Source organism: Elephas maximus, chromosome 4, assembly GCF_024166365.1.
Source record: "Elephas maximus indicus isolate mEleMax1 chromosome 4, mEleMax1 primary haplotype, whole genome shotgun sequence".
NCBI lineage: Eukaryota > Metazoa > Chordata > Mammalia > Proboscidea > Elephantidae > Elephas > Elephas maximus.
Window position 1 is genome coordinate 71,296,138 of NC_064822.1, and position 21,880 is coordinate 71,318,017.

The 21,880-nt window shown below is 41.7% G+C and overlaps 1 protein-coding gene and 1 long non-coding RNA gene across 2 annotated transcripts; one reads left to right on the top strand and one right to left on the bottom strand.

Annotated features, from left to right (window-relative positions):
- Nucleotides 1–4,355: 4,355 nt before the first annotated feature.
- Nucleotides 4,356–15,277, bottom strand: LOC126075206 (uncharacterized). Its single transcript, XR_007517131.1, has 3 exons — nt 14,221–15,277; nt 12,475–12,613; nt 4,356–5,688 (listed from the first exon to the last, which is right to left on the bottom strand). It is a non-coding gene; the product is annotated as an uncharacterized LOC126075206 (long non-coding RNA).
- Nucleotides 15,278–15,551: 274 nt separating this feature from the next.
- CDKN1B (cyclin dependent kinase inhibitor 1B) lies at nt 15,552–20,448 on the top strand. The gene is made up of 3 exons (XM_049882514.1): nt 15,552–16,323; nt 16,842–16,971; nt 19,091–20,448. The coding sequence occupies exons 1-2, from the start codon at nt 15,849–15,851 to the stop codon at nt 16,961–16,963; spliced, it is 597 nt and encodes a 198-aa protein (XP_049738471.1). The 5' UTR covers nt 15,552–15,848; the 3' UTR covers nt 16,964–16,971; nt 19,091–20,448.
- The last annotated feature ends 1,432 nt before the right edge of the window (nt 20,449–21,880 follow it).

Genomic DNA, 21,880 nt, shown 5'->3' on the forward strand with positions numbered 1-21,880 from the left:
TCGGCCCGGCTTACCGCCGCCGACAGCTCTTTCTTTCGTTACCTTGAAGTGTAATTCATAATGAAACTCGTGTTTTCAGATAGGAACACCGATTAGGGGTTAAACGCAGGAAAGTGTAATCTTGAAACCAGTGAAAATACGAATGGTAGTGAAAACTCTGAACGCTCAGAAATCCTTGCCATGTTAAGCCTATCTTGGAAGATCTTTCCAGTGAGTGTTTCGAAGATGATAGCAGCACTAGCCGCAACTGAGGTAGTAAACAGCAACAGAAAACCAAAAGCATTAGGTAGTACTTAGATACATATATATGGACTCTGTTGTAAAGCTGCAAATAAAGTCTAAACCCAAGGCCATCTTGTTCAAGAAAACCTCGAGCAATACCTGCATGATTTAAGACTGACTGTTGAAGCAAAGTTAAAAAGGAAGTCATGCAAATTTTGATACTAAAAAGAGGTTTGACTCTAGAAGCAATAGCCAAAAAAGCACAAGCCAACGAGAATTTTTTTTTAAATGATTCGACGGTCCCTTTGGCTTTAGAGGGGGCTCTGGTGGTGCAGTGGTTAAGAGCTCGGCTGCTAACCAAAAGATCTGCAATTCGGACCCACCAGCTGCTTCTTGGAAACCTATGGGGCAGTTCTACTCTGTCCTATAGTTGTACTCTGTCCTGTAAGGTCTCTACGAGTCTGAATCAACTCAACGGCAACGGGTTTGGTTTGGGTTTGGCTTTAGGAAGCAACAACGCTTACAGAAAATGTTATCTGGTGCAACTTTGTGCTATACGTGTGACTAGGTCAGTTCAAAAACAAAAAGCAGACAAGCTGATCTTTAAAAAAAAAAGTATCCTATGGAAGAATTTCTACTGATACATTTTAATGTCCTCAGAAAAACTTCAGTAACTGGTAGATTAACCTAAACCTGGATCTTTATCTTAGAGTCGAATGAAAGCATAAATGTTAACAATTTGGTTATTTTATTGGACTCTGTATGTTTAAAATGATAAATTTGAAGTCGTTAGTTTGTAACATAAGACATTTTCTACAGAAAAGGAGAGGCTTTTATGTAGTATGAAGTTAATTAGAGAAAATATATGGTATCTATGCAAAAGGGGCCCAATTCTGAAGGCTCTGCACACTTCCAGCATCATCCACAGAGAAGCCTTCATCTGACTATTGCTACTATGTTCAATATATAGTAAAATTTAGTAAATCTCACATTTTGGATTTATCTTTTAAGGCAAATTCATAACAAAGTGGGGAGTGACTTTAAAATCTATTGTCTAGGGGGAAAAAAATCCATTGTCCAAAGGTACATTGACATGGTTGAGATAAGACGATGACCAGTTTTTCCAAGCTAGAATTGGAATGACATTTTCTTCACGTAGGAAAATGTAGATAAGGTGAATGAATTCCTTGTTCACCTTAGTAATTAAGACTGACTCATACAGACGGCTTACTTTGTCAAGGCAATCAACAACTATAAAACAAAACTAAATAGCAACCATAGTACTTTGTACTGTCTTTTTACAGTATACATATTTGGTTTTTTTTGTTTTATTGATTTGAGAAAATGTTATATTAAGTGTATAGAAGAGTTTGCAAAATCTCATGTTCCCATCCTGTATTGTTCTGTTTTGTGTGTGTGTGTGTGTGTGTGTGTGTGTGCGTGCTTAAGGTGAAATTTTACAGAGCAAATTAGTTTCTCATTCAACAATTTATACACAAATTGTTTTCTGACATTGGTCCCAATGCCCGCAATGTGTCAACACTTTCCCCTTTAACACCCCAATTCCCCAAGTCCATCCATCTATTTTTCCTGTCCCTTCCTGCCTTCTCATCATTGCCTTTGGGTAGGTGTTGCCGTTTTAGTCTCGTATACATAATCGAATTAAAAAGCACATTCTTCACATGTGCTGTTTTTTGTTTTATAGATCTAATCTTTGGCTGAATGAAGGGTGAACCTCGGGAGAGGTTTCAGTTCTAAGTTAAAAGGGAGTCTGGGGGCCATAGTCTCAGGGTTCTTCCAGTCTCTGTCAGACCAGTAACTCTGGTTTTTTTGTGTCTGTGCATGTGTGCATGTGAATTTGAATTTTGTTCTGTATTTTTCTCCCACTTTGTCCAGGACCCTCTATTGTGATCCCTGTCAGAGTGGTTTGTGGTGGTAGCTGGGCACCATCTACTTCTTCTGGGCTCAGGCTGGTGGAGGCTGTGGTATTTGTGGTCCATTAATCCTTTAGGCTAATATTTCCCTTGTGTCTTTGCTTTTCTTCATTTTCCTTTGATCCAGACAGAATGGGACCAGTAAACGTATCTTAGGTGGCTGCTCACAAGCTTTTAAGACCCCAAATGCTGTTCACCAAAGTTGGATGTAGAACATTTTCTTTATGAACTTTGTTATGTTAGTTGACCTAAATGACCCTGAAACCATGGTCCCTAGCCCTCTCAACCCTAGTAACTCAGTCTCTCAGGGCATTTGGATGTGTCTATGAAGCTCCCATGACCTTACCTTGGTCAAGTCGTGCTGACTTCCCCTATATTGTGTACTGTCGTTCCCTTCACCAAAGTTAACGCTTATCCACTAGCTAGTTAATGATTTCCCCTCCCCTTCCTCTTAACCATCAAAGATTGTTTCTATCTGTGTGTAAACCTGTTCTTGAGTTTTTATAATAGTGGTCTCACACAATATTAGTCCTTTTGTGATTGACTTATTTCACTCAGCAAAGTGCCCTCCAGGTTCATCCATGTTGTGAGATATTTTGCCGATTTCATCATTGTGGTTTATCATTGGGTAGTATTCCATCGTGTATACGCACCATAAGTTGTTTATCCATTCACCTATTGATGGGCACTTAGGTTGTTTCCGTATTTTAGTTATTGTGAACAATGCTGCAGTGAACATGGGTGTGCATACGTCTATTCATGCGACGACTCTTGTTTCTCTAGGATATATTCCTAGAAGTGGGATTGCTGGATCATATGGCATTTTTATTTCCAGCTTTTAAAGGAGGTGCCATATTGTTTTCCATAGTGATTGTACCATTTTACATTCCTACCAGCAGTGCATAAGAGTTCCAATCTCTGTACAACCTCTCCAACACTTTTTTCTGTTTTTTTGATTAGTGCTGGTAATATCAGGGTGAAATGGTTTCTGAATGTAGTTTGATTTACATTTCTCTAATGGCAGCCCTGGTGTCACAGTGGTTAGGAGCTCGGCTGCTAATCAAAAGGTTGGCAGTTCAAATCTACCAGCTGCTCCTTGGAAACCCTATGTGGTAGTTCTACTCTGTCCTATAGGGTTGCCATGAGTTGGAATTGACTCAGTGGCAACCAGTTTGGGTTTGGTCTTGGTTAATGGCTAATGATCAAGACCATTTCCTCATGTATCTGCCTGAATGTCTTCTTTGATGAAATGTCCATTTTTTAATTGAATTATTTGTCTTGTTCTTGTTGAGGTGTTGCAGTATCTTACAGATTTTAGAGATTAGACCCTTGTTGCGTATGTCATAGCCAAAATTTTTTTCCAGTCTGTAGGTTCTCTTTTTACTCTTTTAGTGAAGTCTTTTGATGAACGTGTGTTTAATTTTTAGGAGCTCCCAGTTATCTAGCTTATCTTCTGGTGTTTGTGCATTGTTAGTTATGGTATGTATCCTATTTATGCTGTATATTAGGGGCCCTAGCATTGTCCATTTTTTTCTTCTGTGATCTTTATAGTTTTTGGTTTTATATTTAGATCTTTGATCCATTTTGAATTAGTTTTTGTGTATGGTGTGAGGTATGGGTCCTGTTTCATTTTTTTGCAGATGCACATCCAGTTTTGCCAGCACCATTTGTTAAAAAGACCGTCTTTTCCCCATTTAATGGACTTCAAGTCTTTGTCTAAGATCAGGTGACCATAGTTGGATGGATTTACATCTGGGTTCTCAATTCTGTTCCACTGGTCAATGTGTCTGTCGTTGCACCAGTACCAAGCTGTTTTGACTACTGTTATCTTTATAGTAATAGGTTCTGAAGTCAGCTACTGCAAGTTCTCCTACTTTATTCTTCTTCAATAGTGCTTTACTTATCCAGGGTCTTTTTTCTTTCCATATAAATTTAGTCATTAGTTTTTGCATTTTGTTAAAGAATGCTGTTAGTATTTGAATTGCGATTGCATTATATCTGTAAATCACTTTGGGTAGACTGATATGTTCACAATGTTGAGTCTTTCTGTCCACAAGTATAGTATATTTTTCCATTTATGTAAGTCTCTCTTGGTTTCTACAGTACACATATTTGGTCTCGTTTTAATGTTATTGTGTCTTTGTTTAATTTTCAAATATAGACTAAAGCTCCCCCATTGAAGACAGTGATTATGCTTTATTCACTTTTTTTTATTAACTTTTATTAAGCTTCAAGTGAACGTTTACAAATCCAATCAGTCTGTCACATACATGTTTACATACATCTTACTCCGTACTCCCACCTGCTCTTCCCCTTTTGAGTCAGCCCTTTCAGTCTCTCCTTTCGTGACAATTTTGCCAGCTTCCCTCTCTCTCTATCCTCCCATCCCCCCTCCAGACAAGAGCTGCCAACACACTCTCAAGTGTCCACCTGATATAATTAGCTCACTCTTCATCAGCATCTCTCTCCTACCCACTGTCCAGTCCCTTTCATGTCTGATGAGTTGTCTTCGGGGATAGTTCCTGTCCTGTGCCGACAGAAGGTCTGGGGACCATGGCCGCCAGGATTCCTCTAGTCTCAGTCAGACCATTAAGTATGGTCTTTTTATGAGAATTTGGGGTCTGCATCCCGCTGATCTCCTGCTCCCTCAGGAGTTCTCTGTTGTGCTCCCTGTCAGGTGCTTTATTCACTTTTCAAAATTCCTCTGATGCCTGGCATTATGGTTCATACAAGTTAAAATCAAAAACCAAACCTGTTGCCTTCAATTCAGTTCTGACTTATGGCTGGCAACCCCACGTGTTACAGAGCAGAACTGCTCCACAGGGTTTTCTTGGCTGTAGTCTTTAAGACAGCAGATTATCAGAGCTTTCTTCCTCAGTGCCACCAGGTGGATTTGAATTGCCAACCTTCAGGTTATCAGCCAATTGCAAACTGCTTATGCCACCCAGGGACCTTCATATAACTTGTTGTTAGGTGCCATCGAGTTGACTCTGACACATAACAACCCCATGTGACAGAGTAGAACTGCCCCATTAGGTTTTCTTGGCTATAATCTTTACGGAAGCAGATTGCCAGGTCTTTCTCCCACAGAGTGATTGGGTGTGTTAGAACCACCAACCTCTTGGTTAGTAGCTGAGCACTTAACTGTTGCGCCACTATGGCTCCTCTCATACAAGTTAGGCACACGTAAATATTTGTTGAATTTAATTGTGTCATATCCTGTTGTTGTTAGCTACTGTAGAGTTGGTTCTGACGCGTACCGACCCTGTGTGCAACAGAACGAAACACTGCCTGGTCCTACACCATCCTCAGAGTCGTTGCTATGCTTTAGCCTATTGTTACAGCCACTGTGTCAATCCATCTCATTGAGGGTCTTTCTCTTTTTCGCTGGCTCTCTACTTTACCGAGCACGATGTCCTTCTCCAGGGTCTGGTCCCTCCTGATAACATGTCCAACATACACGGGACAAAGTCTTGCCATCCTTGCTTCTAAGAAGCATTCTGGTTGTAGTTCTTCCCAGAAGTACTATGTCCTAAAATAATTTAAATAATAGAATATTTTTAAATTTTCAGTATGGGTTGGTATTTAACTCACATCTCTAGTGCTGAATACAAGTACAACAGAACTCTCTGTATAGAATAGCATTAGAAAATCAGACTAAACATTTTAGAGTATGTACTGGTAGGTTTCTAAAAAATGCTTTTAAGTGACTGACTAAATTCATACTGAATATAGATCTGTGATAAATCTGGATTCATATTGTGATGAATCATATTTTGAAAGCCTTCGGCTTTCTGGATCTCTTCTTTCCCTGTCTTCAGTACCCTCTCCCTTTCCTCTTCTTTTTAAAACTCCTTATGTTTTCTTTACTTCTCCATTGTGATAAACACTCAGAACAATAAATCACTAAGGGATGTCTAACATTTAAGTCTAAAACATCATAACCACATTTAAAATCCTGCGAAGCCAGCATTCATGTTAAATAATGGTCATGACAAACTTAGTAATTGTTAGCCCAGGCCATCTAATTACACCATTCTATATCCCAGTGATCAAGGCACTGAAGAATGATGATTTAATTCTGTTCTCTCTCTTTTTTTTTTTTTTAACTTGTGTGTACAGTATACTGGCACAAATATCATGTTGACTGATAAGCTGAACTTGTCTAGAAAACCCTTACCAGAATGACTTAGGAGCAAAAACTTATCTGCCTTAGGCAATCAGTATACCCAAACCCATTGCCGTAGAGTCTATTCCGACTCATAGCAACCCTACAGGACAGAGTAGAAATTCCCCTAGGGTTTCCAGGAGCAGCTGGTGGATTTGAACTGCTAGTCTTTCAGTTTGCAGCGGAGCTCTTAACCACTGTGCCGCCAGGGCTCCATTTCCTTAAATTTTCTATAATTTGTTCCCATTCTTGTATTACGTTCCTATACCTTGCCCACTGAGCTGGGAGCCCTTCAAATACAGAGACATTATCTTATTTGTCTCTGTGACTCCAGCACCCAGCATAATGCTTGTTACATTGTAGGTACTCAATAGATACATATTGAGTGAATAAAGTACACCTACGGTCAAATTGGAAACCCTGGTGGTATAGTGGTTAAGTGCTATGGCTGCTAACCAAAAAGCTGGCAGTTCGAATCCACCAGGCGCTACTTAGAAACCCTATGGGGCAGCTCTACTCTGTCCTATAGGTCACTATTATCACATATTCCATATGAGCTTGGTCGGTGTTAAATGTGTGCTGATATTGGATATGGAGAGTAACTTCTACATAATTTGAACTTACGCCTGTGATCATATGTGTAGGTGGTGGTTATGGTTTAGGTCTGTTTGGTTGTAAGGAACTGTCTCATTTGTACTTCAAGTAATATGTGAAGTGTGTGCATGTGTTTTTTCACATATGCATGACAGGAATCTTAGCTATACTGCCAAGTTCTTACGAACATGGGAAGCCAAACTACAGAGCCTCAAAAAGGTCATTATTCACAAATACACAGGAATTAAAGGTTTGTTTGGACTGTTAGGAGCTCTGGACACCTTTAACTTGGAAGTCAATGGCCCGTCATTCTAGCTTGTAGTTATTCCAATGGTCCCTCCATGTCCTCTCTCTGCATCTGTCTTCTTCTTTGATCTTTTGATTCTTACTGTACTTCTTGAGTGAGGGTGTAAGATCGGCTTAGATAATAACCATCTTCCTTCTTTAAGGGAGAGTTGCCTATACCAGGCCCCACCACAAACCATGGCTCTTAGTTGGGAACTCATGCCATGGCCTGAGAGTGGGGCACTTTCTCTTGGAAGGGTCTGTAGACTTGATAGGCTCCATGACTGTCTCGTCTAGCATCCCTAAGAGAATGCACTGAGGGCTATCTCTGGTATCTTTAGCGAAATCATGTGTACTACTTAGTGCTACCTACTTTATATTTATTTTGTTTAGAGGATTGAAATTGGCCTCATTGGAGGATACACAAAAGGTTAAAGGCTGTGGATTTACATCTGAAGTCAAGACAAATATGTCAGGGAGGCAGTATATGTATTTGGATGTGGGGTGGGATGGGAGCTGTCTCTCTGAAAGAGCTGGGTTTAGTAGAAGAGGATTAGATTTAGGTTGTTATCTTGACTTTGCAACAAATTGTGTGTGACCATAAACAAGTCACTTCTACTTCCTCACTTGTGAAGAGTTATAATATCTAGATTATATCAGACAATTGCTAAAACACTCTGATATGTTAAAATAAATGTTAAAATTCAGTTTAGTATGTGGATATTGTATGAAAATTACCTAAAAATATTTAACAGGTAGACTCTGTGCAAATTTAGAGTTCAATTAAATGTGATGGGGATTAAAGCTCTTGTGTATGCATTTAGAAAAGTAGATTACAGCTGTGGTTGTGGTTTGGAATATTTGCAGGATTAGGGTTGACAGTTCCGGCCTTGTGCTGCCCTCCTGTGCTGCTTAAACAGTGCAGCAGGTCAATGACATTCCTGCTTCATGAATGCTCTGTGAGGGGAATTCTATCCTATTACTAACCCTCTTCTGTCCTCATGTGGCCATAGGGCCTAACTATCCTGGATGTTTCTGTTTCTTCAGTAAAGAAGAGAAGAAAACATTCTAGGTCAGAAAATCTCATCCAGAGTTAAGGAAAAAGGCAATGAATTGCATTTGTGACTACTCTTGACACTGGAGATATAATTGGTCCACTAATACAGGAAGATGCTAAGCAGATTACTGAGGCTTGAAGAAGAATACCATTATTACAGTGCAGGGGAAGGCTTTTTGCCAAGAATAAATAGAAATGCAACTTACTGCCCTTTTTAATATGCTAGAAATCCATAATAAAGTCTTACGCTGTTTATTTGGTAAAAAAAAAAAAAAAAAGGCAATCTATTATGCTGGGATCAGAAGATGCTTTTCTACAATGATTTCCTAAGAAGATTAAAAACCCGAAACCAAACCTTTGCTATCAAGTTAATTCTGACTCACATTGACCCCATGTGTGCAGAATAGAACTGCACTCTAGGCTGTGACCTTTTGGAAGCAGATTGCCAAGCCATTCTTCCTAGGTGGCTTTGGGTGGGTTCAAACTACCAACCTTTTTTCGGTTAGTAGTCAAGTGCTCAACCATTTGTGCCACCCAAAGACTCCAAGATTAGTCAGCTGAAACTGAGACTCACAGGCAAAACTAATCAGGAAGTGTAACCCCTCCCACCAGCACATTCTCCAAAAGTGGTTTCTTTCAAAGAAATTTAAAGTAATTTGTCTACATGACAATTTTTATGACAGTTCAGAAAAAATATTGAAGGAAAGCAGTCAATTTTCAGTCCTCATTTTACTTGACCTATCAGCAGCATTTGAACCATTTGATCTCTCTCTCCTCCTTGAAATACTTTCTTTACTTGGTCTCTGCCCCTTTCCAGTCTCCTTTGCTGGATATTTCCCATCTTTTTGACTTCTAAAGGTCATAGAACCTTAGGCTTACTGCTCAGGCCTCTTCTCCTTTCTTCTATGTCTAAACTCACTTCCTTAGTGATCATACCTGAGGTTTTAATATCATCTAAATACTGAAAATTTCAAAATTGTATCTCCAGCACAGGCTTCTCTCCCCTGAATTCCAGACTCGTATATCCAACTGCTAACTCAACATCTCCATTTGGATGTCCATGGCCATCTCAAACTTAACATGTCCAAAGCAAACTTTGTTCATCCCTCAACCAACTACATTTCGGTAAATGGCCCACATTTTAGGCTGTGTTCTCTAGAGGAGCAAAACCAGTTAAGCATATATACATAAAATATACAGAGAGATTTGTTTCAAGGAAATGGCTCACACAATTATGGAGGCTGACAAGTCCCAAATCCTGGGTCAAGCAGCAGGCTGGAGGCTTATCCTGACACAAATGGTTGGGGGTGGGGTGCTAAAGAACCCAAAATCTGCAAGTCAGACAGCAGGCTGGAGGCTTCTCACATTCCAAGAACTGTAGGTCAGAGGATGCAGGAGGGAAAGGGAGGGGAAGGGGAAGGGGGAGGGGGAGGGGGAGCTTTGCCAGAACATCCATATATATATATATATATATATATATATATATATATATATATATATATATATATTAGATGCAGGCCACACCCCCAAAGAAACTCCCCTTCCAACTGACTGGCTGTTCACATCAGGTCATAAAATGGAGGATGATTACATAATGTCTGCCAAATCACTGAGAATCGTGGCCTAGCCAAGTTGACACATAACAATAACCATCAAACATTTCTTCAGTTGCTTAGGCCAATAAGCCTTGGAGTCATTGTGCACTCTTCTCTCTCACACCAATCCTTCAGCAAATTCTGTTGGCTGTCTCTTCAAAACACATCTATCCTGTCTTGCTTCACAACTACAACAGCCTCCAAAATCACCTATCTGTGTCAGTCTCTCAAGGTTCATCACACCCATCCTTTACTCTCCTGTTTGATGCCACTTTCAAACACAAAGATTTTGTTGTTCAAGACAGCTTGGGCCCCTTATCAGTTACCCTAAAGGTAAGGCTGTGAAAAAAAAAAAAAGGCATCTGCAGCTGTACCTTTGCAGCTCAGGAGATTCCCCCAGACTGCCTCCTACTTTCAGTTCCAAACTTTCTCATCCTGGTGTTACAGATTATATTTCTACCCTCTTGCCTCATACCTGTTCTTCACCCATCTCCCTCAGCTCCCACCATAATGGGACCCTCTGTCCAGCTTTTCACTTAGCTCTGTCCCTAGACACTGTCTCTCAGATCACCCTCAGCCCCACCTTCTGCAGACCATCCCGTCTCATGAATCCAAACCTATAGGTTTAGACAATCATCATGTCATTCTCTTCACCAAAAGCCCAGTTTCTCATTGCTTACTAAACAAAACCCAGATTTTTTAGGATAACGTCATCCACGGCCATCCCCCCATCACGCCGCCTGCCAGTACACCCTTATAATTATCATCTTTTTTTTGAATCACAATTTTATAACTATATTTATTAAGTTTCCTTGTTTTTCACTTAGGAGACATCGGAGTGGTCTGGGTCCAGCCACACAGCCAGGCCCTGCTTCCCTAAAGCAGACAGCACATCCTGAACTACGGTGTGAATTCCCTGGGACTGCCTGACAGCTGCTGGTGGATGACCTATCCAGTCTCTTCTAGTTCTGGCCATCTGGGACCTTGAGAGACTTGTCTCCCAACAGGAGGTCCACAGAGACCCAGTGCGCTTGTGTCTGCACTCAGGCATTTTGCAGAAGAACTGCTGTGGAGGAGTCAAAAGTTCCCTCCTACTTCTAGGGATCGTCCACCTGGTGATGACTTCCATCCGGCCTCAGGAAAAAGCATGCCTCCCCTGAGTCCCACAATGACCTCAGATCACAAAGACCCTTACAATCTTCTCTACAGTCTGCTCATTCATGTATCATCTCCTCCATGAACCCTTCTTCTTTCTCCCCGCCTTGTACTCCACAGCACCATGTTCTTTCATTTATTGCTTTCTATCTCTGTAGTTTTTGTACACATGGTGGCCTCCCCAACTAAGGTGTACATTCCCTAAATGCAGGGATTGTGACTTGGTGACCTCTTCACTCCTCAGGCTGCTGAGAATAATGCCATGGAAGATGGTTTACACATGCTAAGATCACATCATTCCACTGCTCAAAACCTCCTTATGTGTCAATGGCGTCTCATATCACTGAGTGAATGATAAAGAGCCTACAGAGGCCTACATGGTCCGATGTGATCTGTTGTTCCTGTTACCACTCTCCCCTTGCTCAGCACTCTCCACTATATGGGCCTCCTTATTGTTCTTTGAACACACCAGGCAAGAGCCACTTCAGAGCCTTGGCATTTGCTGTTCTCTTTATTGGGACATTCTTTCCCCAGATGTCTGCATGGTTCACTTTCTCATGTCCTTCAAGGTTCTCTCAAAGGCCACTCTCTGGGTGAGGCCTTCCCTGACCACTCTTCACACTGTGACCTTCACACACCTGGCTTTCCCTTTCCCTTGATCAGTGTTTCTCCACAGGACTCGTCACTTTCTTCCTAGTGCATATTTTACTCATTTGTTGCATTTATTTTCTGTCTCCTCTCTCCTCACTAGGACATAAGCTACATTCTAGTTTTTATTTGTTCACTTCTGTATCCCCAGAGCCTAGGATAATGCCTGGCTGGGTAGGCATTCAAAAAATATTTGTTGAAAGAAAGAACGAACAAATTAATAAAAAGTTTTCCATAAATATTTGTTAAATTGATTTAAAAGATTTAAGATACAGATGACTGTGAAATTTCCAAATTCTTTACAAATATGGCAAAAAAAAAAAAAAAGACAGGGAATGGTGATATTGAGTGAAAGCTACCTCATTATAAACATCCTTGAGGAAGGATTAAAATTATGTATTTATGGTGGAAGGGGCAACCGGGCAAGGAAACATGCACCATCAGAGAAATATTTGGGGCTACGTAATTTCCTCGTGAGAGGGCTCCATCTGGGAGCAGGGCTAACACAGCCCCACCACCTCATTTTGACACTTGTCTACTCACAGGTGTTTTAAGTTATTTTGGTCTTTGCCTCACTCCTCAGAACATGAAAGACAGACATCTGGCCTTGGCTATGTGAGACTTCTCAGCTCTAACTAGGAAACCACCAGAAGTGAAAACAACAACAAAAACACCACACACGACTAGATCCTGGGTCTTGGGGAAGCAGAGCCCATTTCTGAGCAGTGTGAGTGGAACTCTTTTTTACTCAGGCTCCGCCTTTGCACTGTTTATCTGAAAAATTTCTCCCTGGCTTACTCTTCTGCAGCCACCTACTTTCCACAGGAGCATGGCGCTCTGATCTCCACGTTCTCTCTTCCCTCGGGGACTCCATAGTATTTTTTTCACGCTTCGCTGATACTACAGCAGACGCCTGCCTTCTCATTATTTGCTGTACAGATCTCCGGTGCCTTGACTGTAAACAAAACACTTTAGATCATAGCAAGGTCATGTAAGCACAGCCCTTCTGCTGGCAGCCAGACTTCTTAAGGTGGCTTCACCGTGGCTCGTTTATTTCTCAAGAGTAACAAAGCAACAAAATGGTGCTCCCACATAGTAACTGAAGATTCAGTGTGTAGGGGATAGAAGTATTCATTTTCTACTTTTATACAAAATGTTAATCCCATTATAAAATTAAACTTCTGTGACAAGCTAGTACTCTAGAATTTCTCCATTCATGTATGTAGTAGTTTGTAGTTATTATTCACATATACGCATACATAATATAAAATTCCTCTGTAGTCTAGCAGAGATTTAAGAATTTGGGCAAAAACACCTTATTTCAGGGCTAGGATATAAATTAAGGTCGTGAAATCTATCTTAACTTTCCTGCCCCCCTTCCTAACCTAACAACTTAGTGGGGCATTAAACGTAGACAATTAAAGAGGATGAGACCTCCTGCTTTGATCCTAGGTGAACTCTTTTCTGTCAGCCAGGTAGCAAGCCCTGACTTTGAAACCATTCTGTACACTGTATTCCCTCACTGCTCCCTGGGTGCCACCTCTGTCCTTTTGGAATCTGCGTTTAGTTGAACTAGTTGATAGTGATATTAAAGGCCAGTAATGGCAACATTTAAATATCAGTGACCACAGACCACGTCAAGGAAACATCTGCAAGCAGTCCCGGGCCTGGGAAGGAGCCGTTTTGAACCACGAGTAGGAAAGGAAGGCCTGTAGCACAAGCTAATCCAGACAAAAACTTGAACCAGTTGGAACCATCAGGAAGGAAAACCCACTGCCACCGAGTCTATTCTGACTCAGCAACCATATAGGACAGAGTAGAACTGCCCCATAGAGTTTCCAAGGAGTGCCTGGTAGATTTGAACTACTAACCTTTTGGTTAGCAGCCATAGCTCTTAACCACTACACCACCAGGGTTTCCATCAGGAAGGAAAGGAACAGAAAACGAATCAGATTGTGAGATAGGAGACCTGTGTCTAGTCCTGGCTCTGCTACCAACTGAATGTGTGTCCCTGGACAGGAAACTTTTCTGAGCCTCAATTTTCTCAGTGGTAAAACGAGAAGGTTGAACCACAGGGTCCCCAGGGACCCTCCCCACACTAACATTCCAGAGTGTATACAGAGGACAAATAAGACGTGGTTGTGAAAGCAAGTTAAAAATCAAACTCATCGATAGCATAGGTGCATGAGAACACATTGCTGCTGTGCAATGTTGGAACCAAACCAAAAACCCACTGCTGTGGAGTGATTCCGATTCATAGCGGCCCTGTGTTAGAAATGGAGGTTAATTTCCAGTAAAATTTATTTACTTTGGTCCAAGGAAGATTATGTGTATTGGGAGTGGGACTGGGAAGGCAGTTAAAGACCCACTGAGCTATGACAACCCTGCCCACCCAGTTTTAACTTCCACCACCGAGCTGAAGACCAAACTGACTGATATGTTTCAATTTGCAGAGCGGAGAGGAGAAATGACCTAATCACGTCAGGCATGAGGACATGGTTGTGGTGGTTTTATAAATCATTTCATAACATAGACTTTGATTCTTAGGGGAAATATTTTCACCTTTCAACAGCTTGCAGTCCTCTGAAAGCAGCCAGTTGCATCTGAACGTAGTTTGGGTGTGTTGGAGCAGGAAGCCGGTGGGAGAGAAAGGTGGAGGAAGGAAGGAGCTGTTGCCTTTGGCGACTGGACTCAGGTAGAGGAAACTACTACAACCCGTGAAAGAATTGAAAAGTATAAAGAGAAGGAGGCGAGTTCCCACACGCAGTCAATGTCAGTGGCCTTAAGTGTACTGGGGAAGCAAGAACCTGGGCCAAGGGTGTAACCTCGGTTTTCAAAACTAAATGTATCTGAAACGGCTACAAAGTTTAAGGGACTTGGGCAAGCAGTCGAGCTTTTGATCTTTAGATTCTTTTCCAATGCGTGAGAGCTTGGGTTCAGAACACAGTATGAAGGCTGCGCCTGGCTACCTTATAGAAAGACATTAGCCCTGGCTTTTCCCCTTAACTTCTGGGTTAAGCCTGAGCTAACCGTTGCCCACCCCCTGTGGCACTCTGACATGGAGGCAGGGATGGGGTGCGCGGGGAGGGGGGTGGTCCTGGCCCTCGGCAAAGGTTTCCTGACCTCCTCCGCAGAGCACGAGGTGGGGGCCACTGCCTCGAGCCCAGAAGAAGCCTCAGCTCGCACCATCTGCCTCCGCCCTCCACTCCCCCGCGCCTCCGGCTCGGCGAGTGCAGGGAAAACAAGATCGCCACCGAGGCTCAAAACGTTGAGAGGAGAGCAACATTACAGATCATCTGGTCCAGCCCCTTCGTTTCACCGGCCAGGAGCTGGAGGTCTGGGCTAACGAGCGGGCGGGCCAGCCAGCGCAGCGCGGGGACCAGTACCCATGGCCCCGCCTGCCCCGCCGCAGAGGCCCCTCCCCAGCTTCCCGGCCGTTTGGCTAGTTTGTTTGTCTTATTTTTAATTTCTCCGAGGCCAGCCAGAGCAGGTTTGCTGGCAGCAGTACACCTCCAGCAATCACGGGACCAGCCAATCTCCTCCTTGCGCTCTCGGAGTCGGCGCGCTCTGGAAGGCGGAGAGGCGGCGGAACCGCGCCGGGGCCACCTTAAGGCCGCGCTCGCCAGCCTCAGCTGGGCGGCTCCCGGCGCCGCAACCAATGGATCTCCTCCTCTGTTTAAATAGACTTGCGGTGTCAATCATTTTCTTCTTCGTCAGCCTCCCTTCCACCGCCATATTGGGCAACTAAAAAAAGGGGGCTCGCCTTTTCAGGGTGTTTTTCTCCCTTTCCCTTCTCCCCACTTTCTCTCCGCTCCGCGACTCTGACGCCGGCAAGGTTTGGAGAGCGGCTGGGTTCGCGGGACCCGCGGGCTAGCGGCAGCCGGGACTTGGCCTGGCCTTTCCGCCCCCTCCTCCTTCCTCCTCCCCTCCCCTCCCCGCCCTCCCGCTCGCCGGTACACTTGATCTGCGGAGACTTTCGGCTGCCTCTCCGGGGCTTCCCCTTACTCCCTCCCCCAGATCCAGCGCGCTCCTGAAGCTCGGGCACTTACTTGTTGGTGTTTGTTTCTCTTGGCTCCGAGGGCAGTCGCAGAGCTTCTAAAAGGGGGTTGGGTTGGGTCGGGGCGTTTTGTTTTGTTCGGTTTTGTTTTTTGAGAGAGCCAGAGAGGCGGTAGTAAAGACTCGAGAGGAAGATGTCAAACGTGCGAGTGTCTAACGGGAGCCCGAGCCTGGAGCGGATGGACGCCAGACAGGCGGAGTACCCTAAGCCCTCCGCCTGCAGAAACCTCTTCGGCCCGGTGAATCACGAAGAGTTAACTCGGGACTTGGAGAAGCACTGCAGAGACATGGAAGAGGCTAGCCAGCGCAAGTGGAATTTTGATTTTCAGAATCACAAGCCCCTGGAGGGGAAATACGAGTGGCAAGAGATGGAAAAGGGCAGCTTGCCCGAGTTTTACTACAGACCCCCGCGGCCCCCCAAAGGCGCATGCAAGGTACCGGCGCAAGAGAGCCAGGATGTCAACGGGAGCCGTCAGGCGGTGCCTTTAATAGGGTCTCAGGCAAACTCAGAGGACACACATTTGGTAGACCAAAAGACTGAAACATCAGACAGCCAGACGGGGTTAGCGGAGCAGTGCCCTGGGATACGGAAGAGACCTGCAACAGACGGTAATGACCTTTTCAAACGTATATGCCTGTCTGGGGCAGCGCTTTGCTTGCTTGAGGGTCTTAAATTTAGCTCTTTGTACCGTATTCTGATCTAGATTTTGGGAGCGAACTTTATTAATCCTGGGCTGTGAATGCTACCTGCTGACTGCTTGTTTGTTTACGCTTTTTAAACCAGAATCCAGCGATGGGGTAATATCTGATATTTTCACTAACTTAAAACATCGCAGTTCCTTTTCCAGCCTTAGTTATGTGACAATGTTGAGATGTTTATCAACGGCCTTCCTCTACCCTGTGGAGAGAGCGATTTGGGGCGTAGAATACACTTTTTGTTACGTGAAAACAATCTGATTTTGTGCACTTAAAGGGCACTGTGATGAAGGATCCAGGATTGTGGGTGGAGGTAGTGGGTTTTTCATTCCCTGACTATGGGGTCAACTTGTCTGAGCCATTGTTTTTTCTAATAAAGATTGTGTGTGTGCTTTTTTTTTTTTTTTTTTGGAATTTCCCCTTGTCCTTAGATTCTTCTACTCAAAACAAAAGAGCCAACAGAACAGAAGAAAATGTTTCAGAAGGGTCCCCAAACGCAGGCTCAGTGGAGCAGACGCCCAAGAAGCCGAGCCTCAGAAGACGTCAAACATAAACCGCTTGGTGGGTTGATTACTAAGAGCAAACAACTGACACCCGAATGGGGCTGCAGGAACCCTGTGGGTCAGAAAACCCCAAGATACCTGATCTTCCTGGTTGCTGGCAGATAAGGAGCTCGTGGGTGTTTGTTTTTATTTTGTGAGGTCAAAAAAGTAGGAATGGGGAAACGTGGGGAATCACTGTGGGAATACTGTAATTCTTCAAAATCTACGTCCTGAGATAATTTTCCCTTAACACACTATACAGCTAGAACAAGTGTGCTAGGCAAGTACTTGTAGCCAAGACCCCATGAGTAGGAAGGTTATTTCCTTGTGAGTCCCACCAAAACATGCTGGGAACAATAGGTTCTTTCCTCATCTGAGTGAGAACTGGGGTAAGCCTCAGTCCCACTTCATGAGGACTCATTTCCCAGAGGTTCAGGTTGAGTCACTAACAGATTTTGAGGCCATACATTCAATGATTGGCTTTCAAATTTGAGGGGGGAAGTTAGGTACAAAAAGCTCACATTTGGTTAATCAAGTGATTAGAAATGTGAATAGGGTGGAATGTTGTGTTCTTTTCTTTTTACTGTTTTCATAGACTATCACTTATCATTATCTGGTTTCTGATAAATTTGGGGGAGAGAAGGAGCCTGCATATTTTTAAAAAAAAATCCCTAGTGAAAGCTCAAAAATACTAAAGTTCCTGTAGAATTCTGGTAACACCAAAGTTGCAAAGCAGAAGTTAAATGAACTCTGCCAGGGTAAGCAATCCAGGAACACGTCAGCATGTGTATGCTAATCATGCTATAACAGGACAATGTAGATATTTGTAGGGGAAATGGGTAGTACAGATCAGGGCTTGCCAAGGGTAGGTCTACCAGGCACAAGAGAAGTGGAGATTTTTCCATTTACTAAAATTTGATCACCATGTATAGCTAATTTGAATACTTTAGCACTCAAGTGGATTGGCTGTGCCTGATAATCAAACTGCATGTATTCTAGTAGTTTACAGGCTTCTTAAAAACGAGGACTGTTAACCCTTTTTTTTTTCCTCCAAAAAGCACACTTAAAGCCTAGCATTTAAAAAGATCATAGTAGATGTTGATATTAACTTTTTAAATCCTAGTTTATAAAATTTTTAAAATAAATTCCCACAAGGATTAAAGCGGGGTTCAGGTTTGTTGTGTTTTTAAAACATTATAATGTCATATGTATGACTTTTCCACACATGTATATATTTTTAGAGCTTATACAAAATGGCACTATAAAATCTCTCTATTATATACAGTTCTGTATGAAGTAGGAAAATTTTTCTTGAAGCAACCTTAACACATACAGCTCTTTTTGGTTTGTGACTTGTGGCTTTGCTCATTACATGAGCCGCTGTGAATCAGAACTACTGAATTCTGACCACATTCTGACATGCAGAGAGACATTCGTTAGTAAATGTTGCCAATTTAAAGAATCCTAGGAGTAGTAGTAAGGTCTGTTCAAAAGCATGTATGTGTATATTCTGTCTGTAAATAAGAGAATATTTATTTGTTCCTGAGTTTTTAAAAAAGATACTGATTGAATTTTCATTTGAAGGGCCTTTATAAATTATATTTAGTTTTTCAAATTTAGAAAATTTTGCTACTCTTAAGTGTTATATAATTTGTTAATTTTCCTACTTTCTTTCTCATTATCTTTGACCCAGATTCTCTAGACCAGAGTTTCTCAGCCTCTGCACTACTGACATATTGGGCCGGATAATTCTTTGTTGTGGGAGCTGTCCTCTGCATTGTAGAATTTTTGGCAGCATCCCTGACCTCTGCCCACTGGATGCCAGTAGCATCTCCCCCTCCCCAGTTGTGACAACCAAAATTGTCTCCAAACACTGCCAAATGTCCCCTGGGGACAGAATTGCCCACTGTTAAGAACCCACTGCTCTAGTCAGAAGTACCCCACGCAGAGGAGAGTAAAAATCCAGTTAAGGGAATGTTGGGTGTAGATTATTATAATCATCAACTTTTGGTACAGACTTTTTTGCCCTTGTCTGTCAGGAATTTCTAATAAGATAGTGACAAAATAATTCCTGTACTTTATTCATAATATTATTCTAGTATTTCCACCTAATTCTTTCTTCTTCTTTCTTTTTGCAGAATTAAGGATATGTTTCCTTGTTTATCAGATAAACATCACTGCTTGATGAAGCAAGGAAGATTTAAGTGAAAAGTTTTAAATACATATTGCGGACTCCATGGAATGGACATCTTGTATAAGCACTGAAAAGCAACAACACAATAACACTAAAATTTTAGGCACTCTTAAATGATCTGCCTCTAAAAGCATTGGATGTAGCATTGTGCAATTAGGTTTTTCCTTATTTGCTTCATTGTACTACCTGTGTATATAGTTTTTATCTTTTATGTAGCACATAAACTTTGGGGAAGGGAGGGTAGGGTGGGGGCAAGGAATTGGCAGGGGAGGTTTGAAGAGCTTGCTTCAATTTATAGCAAGAAGAAAAAAAAATATTTGACTTGCATGAAGAGAAGCAATTTTGGGGAAGGATTGGAATTATTTACGTTAAAGATGTAATGTCCCTTTCAGTGAGAACTGGCACTTCATTTTTAAAATCATCAAAATTTGAACACTGGCTACAAATAATTGCTATTTATTTTTACATGAAACTTATTTTCATTTGGGAGCTCTGATGATTCCGTTGTGTAGCCGTAAATGGCTTTTTTAAAAGAACAATAAAAAACTGCCACTCTCAGCGTCCCCTCTCCCCCCTTAGAATTGGAATTTACCAGTTAATTATTCGGCAGTTAGGTAATCACTCCAGGTAATTCTGGACAAAAATCTGGGATGTAGGGGAAATGTCCTGAATGATCAGAATTGATCCATCTACACTTTTTTAAATTTGTTAAACGTTTTTCTTAATTTCCTTTTCACTTTGTGCTATGCGGACAGTCAAAATAATCCTAAATCTCTAAATATTTTTAGAAATCTGTAAGTAACTTCACCTAAAAAAAATGAAATAATTTTTAATTTTAAGCTTCTCATTCTGTTTGTTAATTTACCCAAAGGAAAGTGGTGTTTTGACAGGAAAGTGTGTAGGGAAAGCACACTGGTGGGATAAGTGAAATGGATACTACATCTTTAAACAGTATTTCTGCATTGCCTGTGTATGTGTATGAAACAAAACCATTTGAAGCGTACCTGTGTACATAACTCTGTAAAGACACTGAAAAATTATACTAACTTATTTATGTTAAAAAGAGATTTTTTTTTTTTTTAAACCTAGTCAATACAAAAGCCAAAGTGGCATGTTTTATGCATTTGTAAATGCTGTATTGGGTAGAATAGTTGGGTTCCCCCCCCTTTCTTCTGTTAAATAATATGGCTATGCTTAAAAGATTGCATACTGAGCCAAGTATAATTTTTTGTAATGTGTGAAAAAGATGCCGATTATTGTTACACATCAAGCAATCAATAAAGAAACTTCCATAGCTCTTGACTCATGTGAACTGTGCTTGAACTTTTTGATCTAGTATTCTAGTTGTATTTACACAAATAGAATGTGAATTGGCAAATATCTGAATAATTTAGGCCCCCAACTCAGATGATATTTTTGTGGGTCCGAATACAGTCACTGTTTTCCCCTTAGCTCTGGTGGATAAAGCTTTTGAATTGTAAAGGGTAGAAAAGTCACATTTTCATATAAATAAGATAACAGGGTCCCTATGACATTAGTTCAAATATTTGTCTCCTAGGATATGTATGTATCAGAACCAAAAATCCTTACATAAGTGTAGTCCGATCACGCATTTGCAGGATTGAAAATGAAAGTAACATAGTGACTTCTCTAAAATCTGTACTTACACAGTATTACTAAGTGTTGTGAGGAATTTAAGCAACTGTTCAGATCATCTACTCTATACATCCTATTCAAAATACTCAGATATGTGAGTCTTTAAGAAATTGGTGTGATTTAGATAGAACAGATACTTTTCAAATTAAACTGGTGGTTATACACAGATTCTTCAATTTCTAAATATCCTGGTCATAACCTACACACCCAAAAAACTGGCTAAATACCAATTTTGAGGGTTTTGGCTCCTTGTATCCACATAGCAGAGATATATGTATTTTACTTGAATAAGAAAAAAAAAGGAAAAATTTAAAACGACATTTAAAAGTCAGATTTACTAAAAATGATTCCAGTAATGCCAACGTTCTTTCCAAAAAGTCACCTAAGGTGTAAAAGTAAATTATTCTAGGAGGCTGCAAATGGGTGGATTGTGAAAATTCGACTTTGAGTTAAATTGTTTCCCTCAGATACTTGTATTTCCACTATTGTACCCTAAAAGGGACTCTAAACAAAATCGTTTCTGCAAATTTGACCCGAATATATTTTTTTTTAATGCAGGGTTTGCCTGTTCGGCTGCCGGGAAGGGAAAACTAGGTCCTTTGGTGGCTGGGCCACATATTTCAAGTAGGTATTATTTTAATTAAAGATTTAGGGTGTTTTTGTGATTGTTTTAAGCACACATACAGGGTGTTTGTCAGGAGGAGACTGAGAAGGCAAGAAAAACAAGTCAAAATGGGGAGGAAGGAGTGGAGAGTCAGTAAAAATGTAATAAAATTAAAGTTTCTCTGAGCGAAAAAGGGTACTTTAAAAAAGTGTCTCTAAAAGAGGAAAAAAATCCTCTTAATTGCTGCCTGTACCCCGTTTTCCTTTCCTAAAGAGGCCTGTTTAATGTGAATTTTTAGAGTTTGCGTTTTAGGAGTGCAGGGCCAGGGAGAAGTGGATGCTCGCCGCGTCAGGCACGTTTACAGGAACTTAGCCCCCAAGTCACCGTGTCCTCCTTCCATTACACGTCTGTGACAAGTCTCCAAACGCATCTCTGCGGTTCGGAGCGTCCTACCCCCGGACCGGAGCTGCGGGA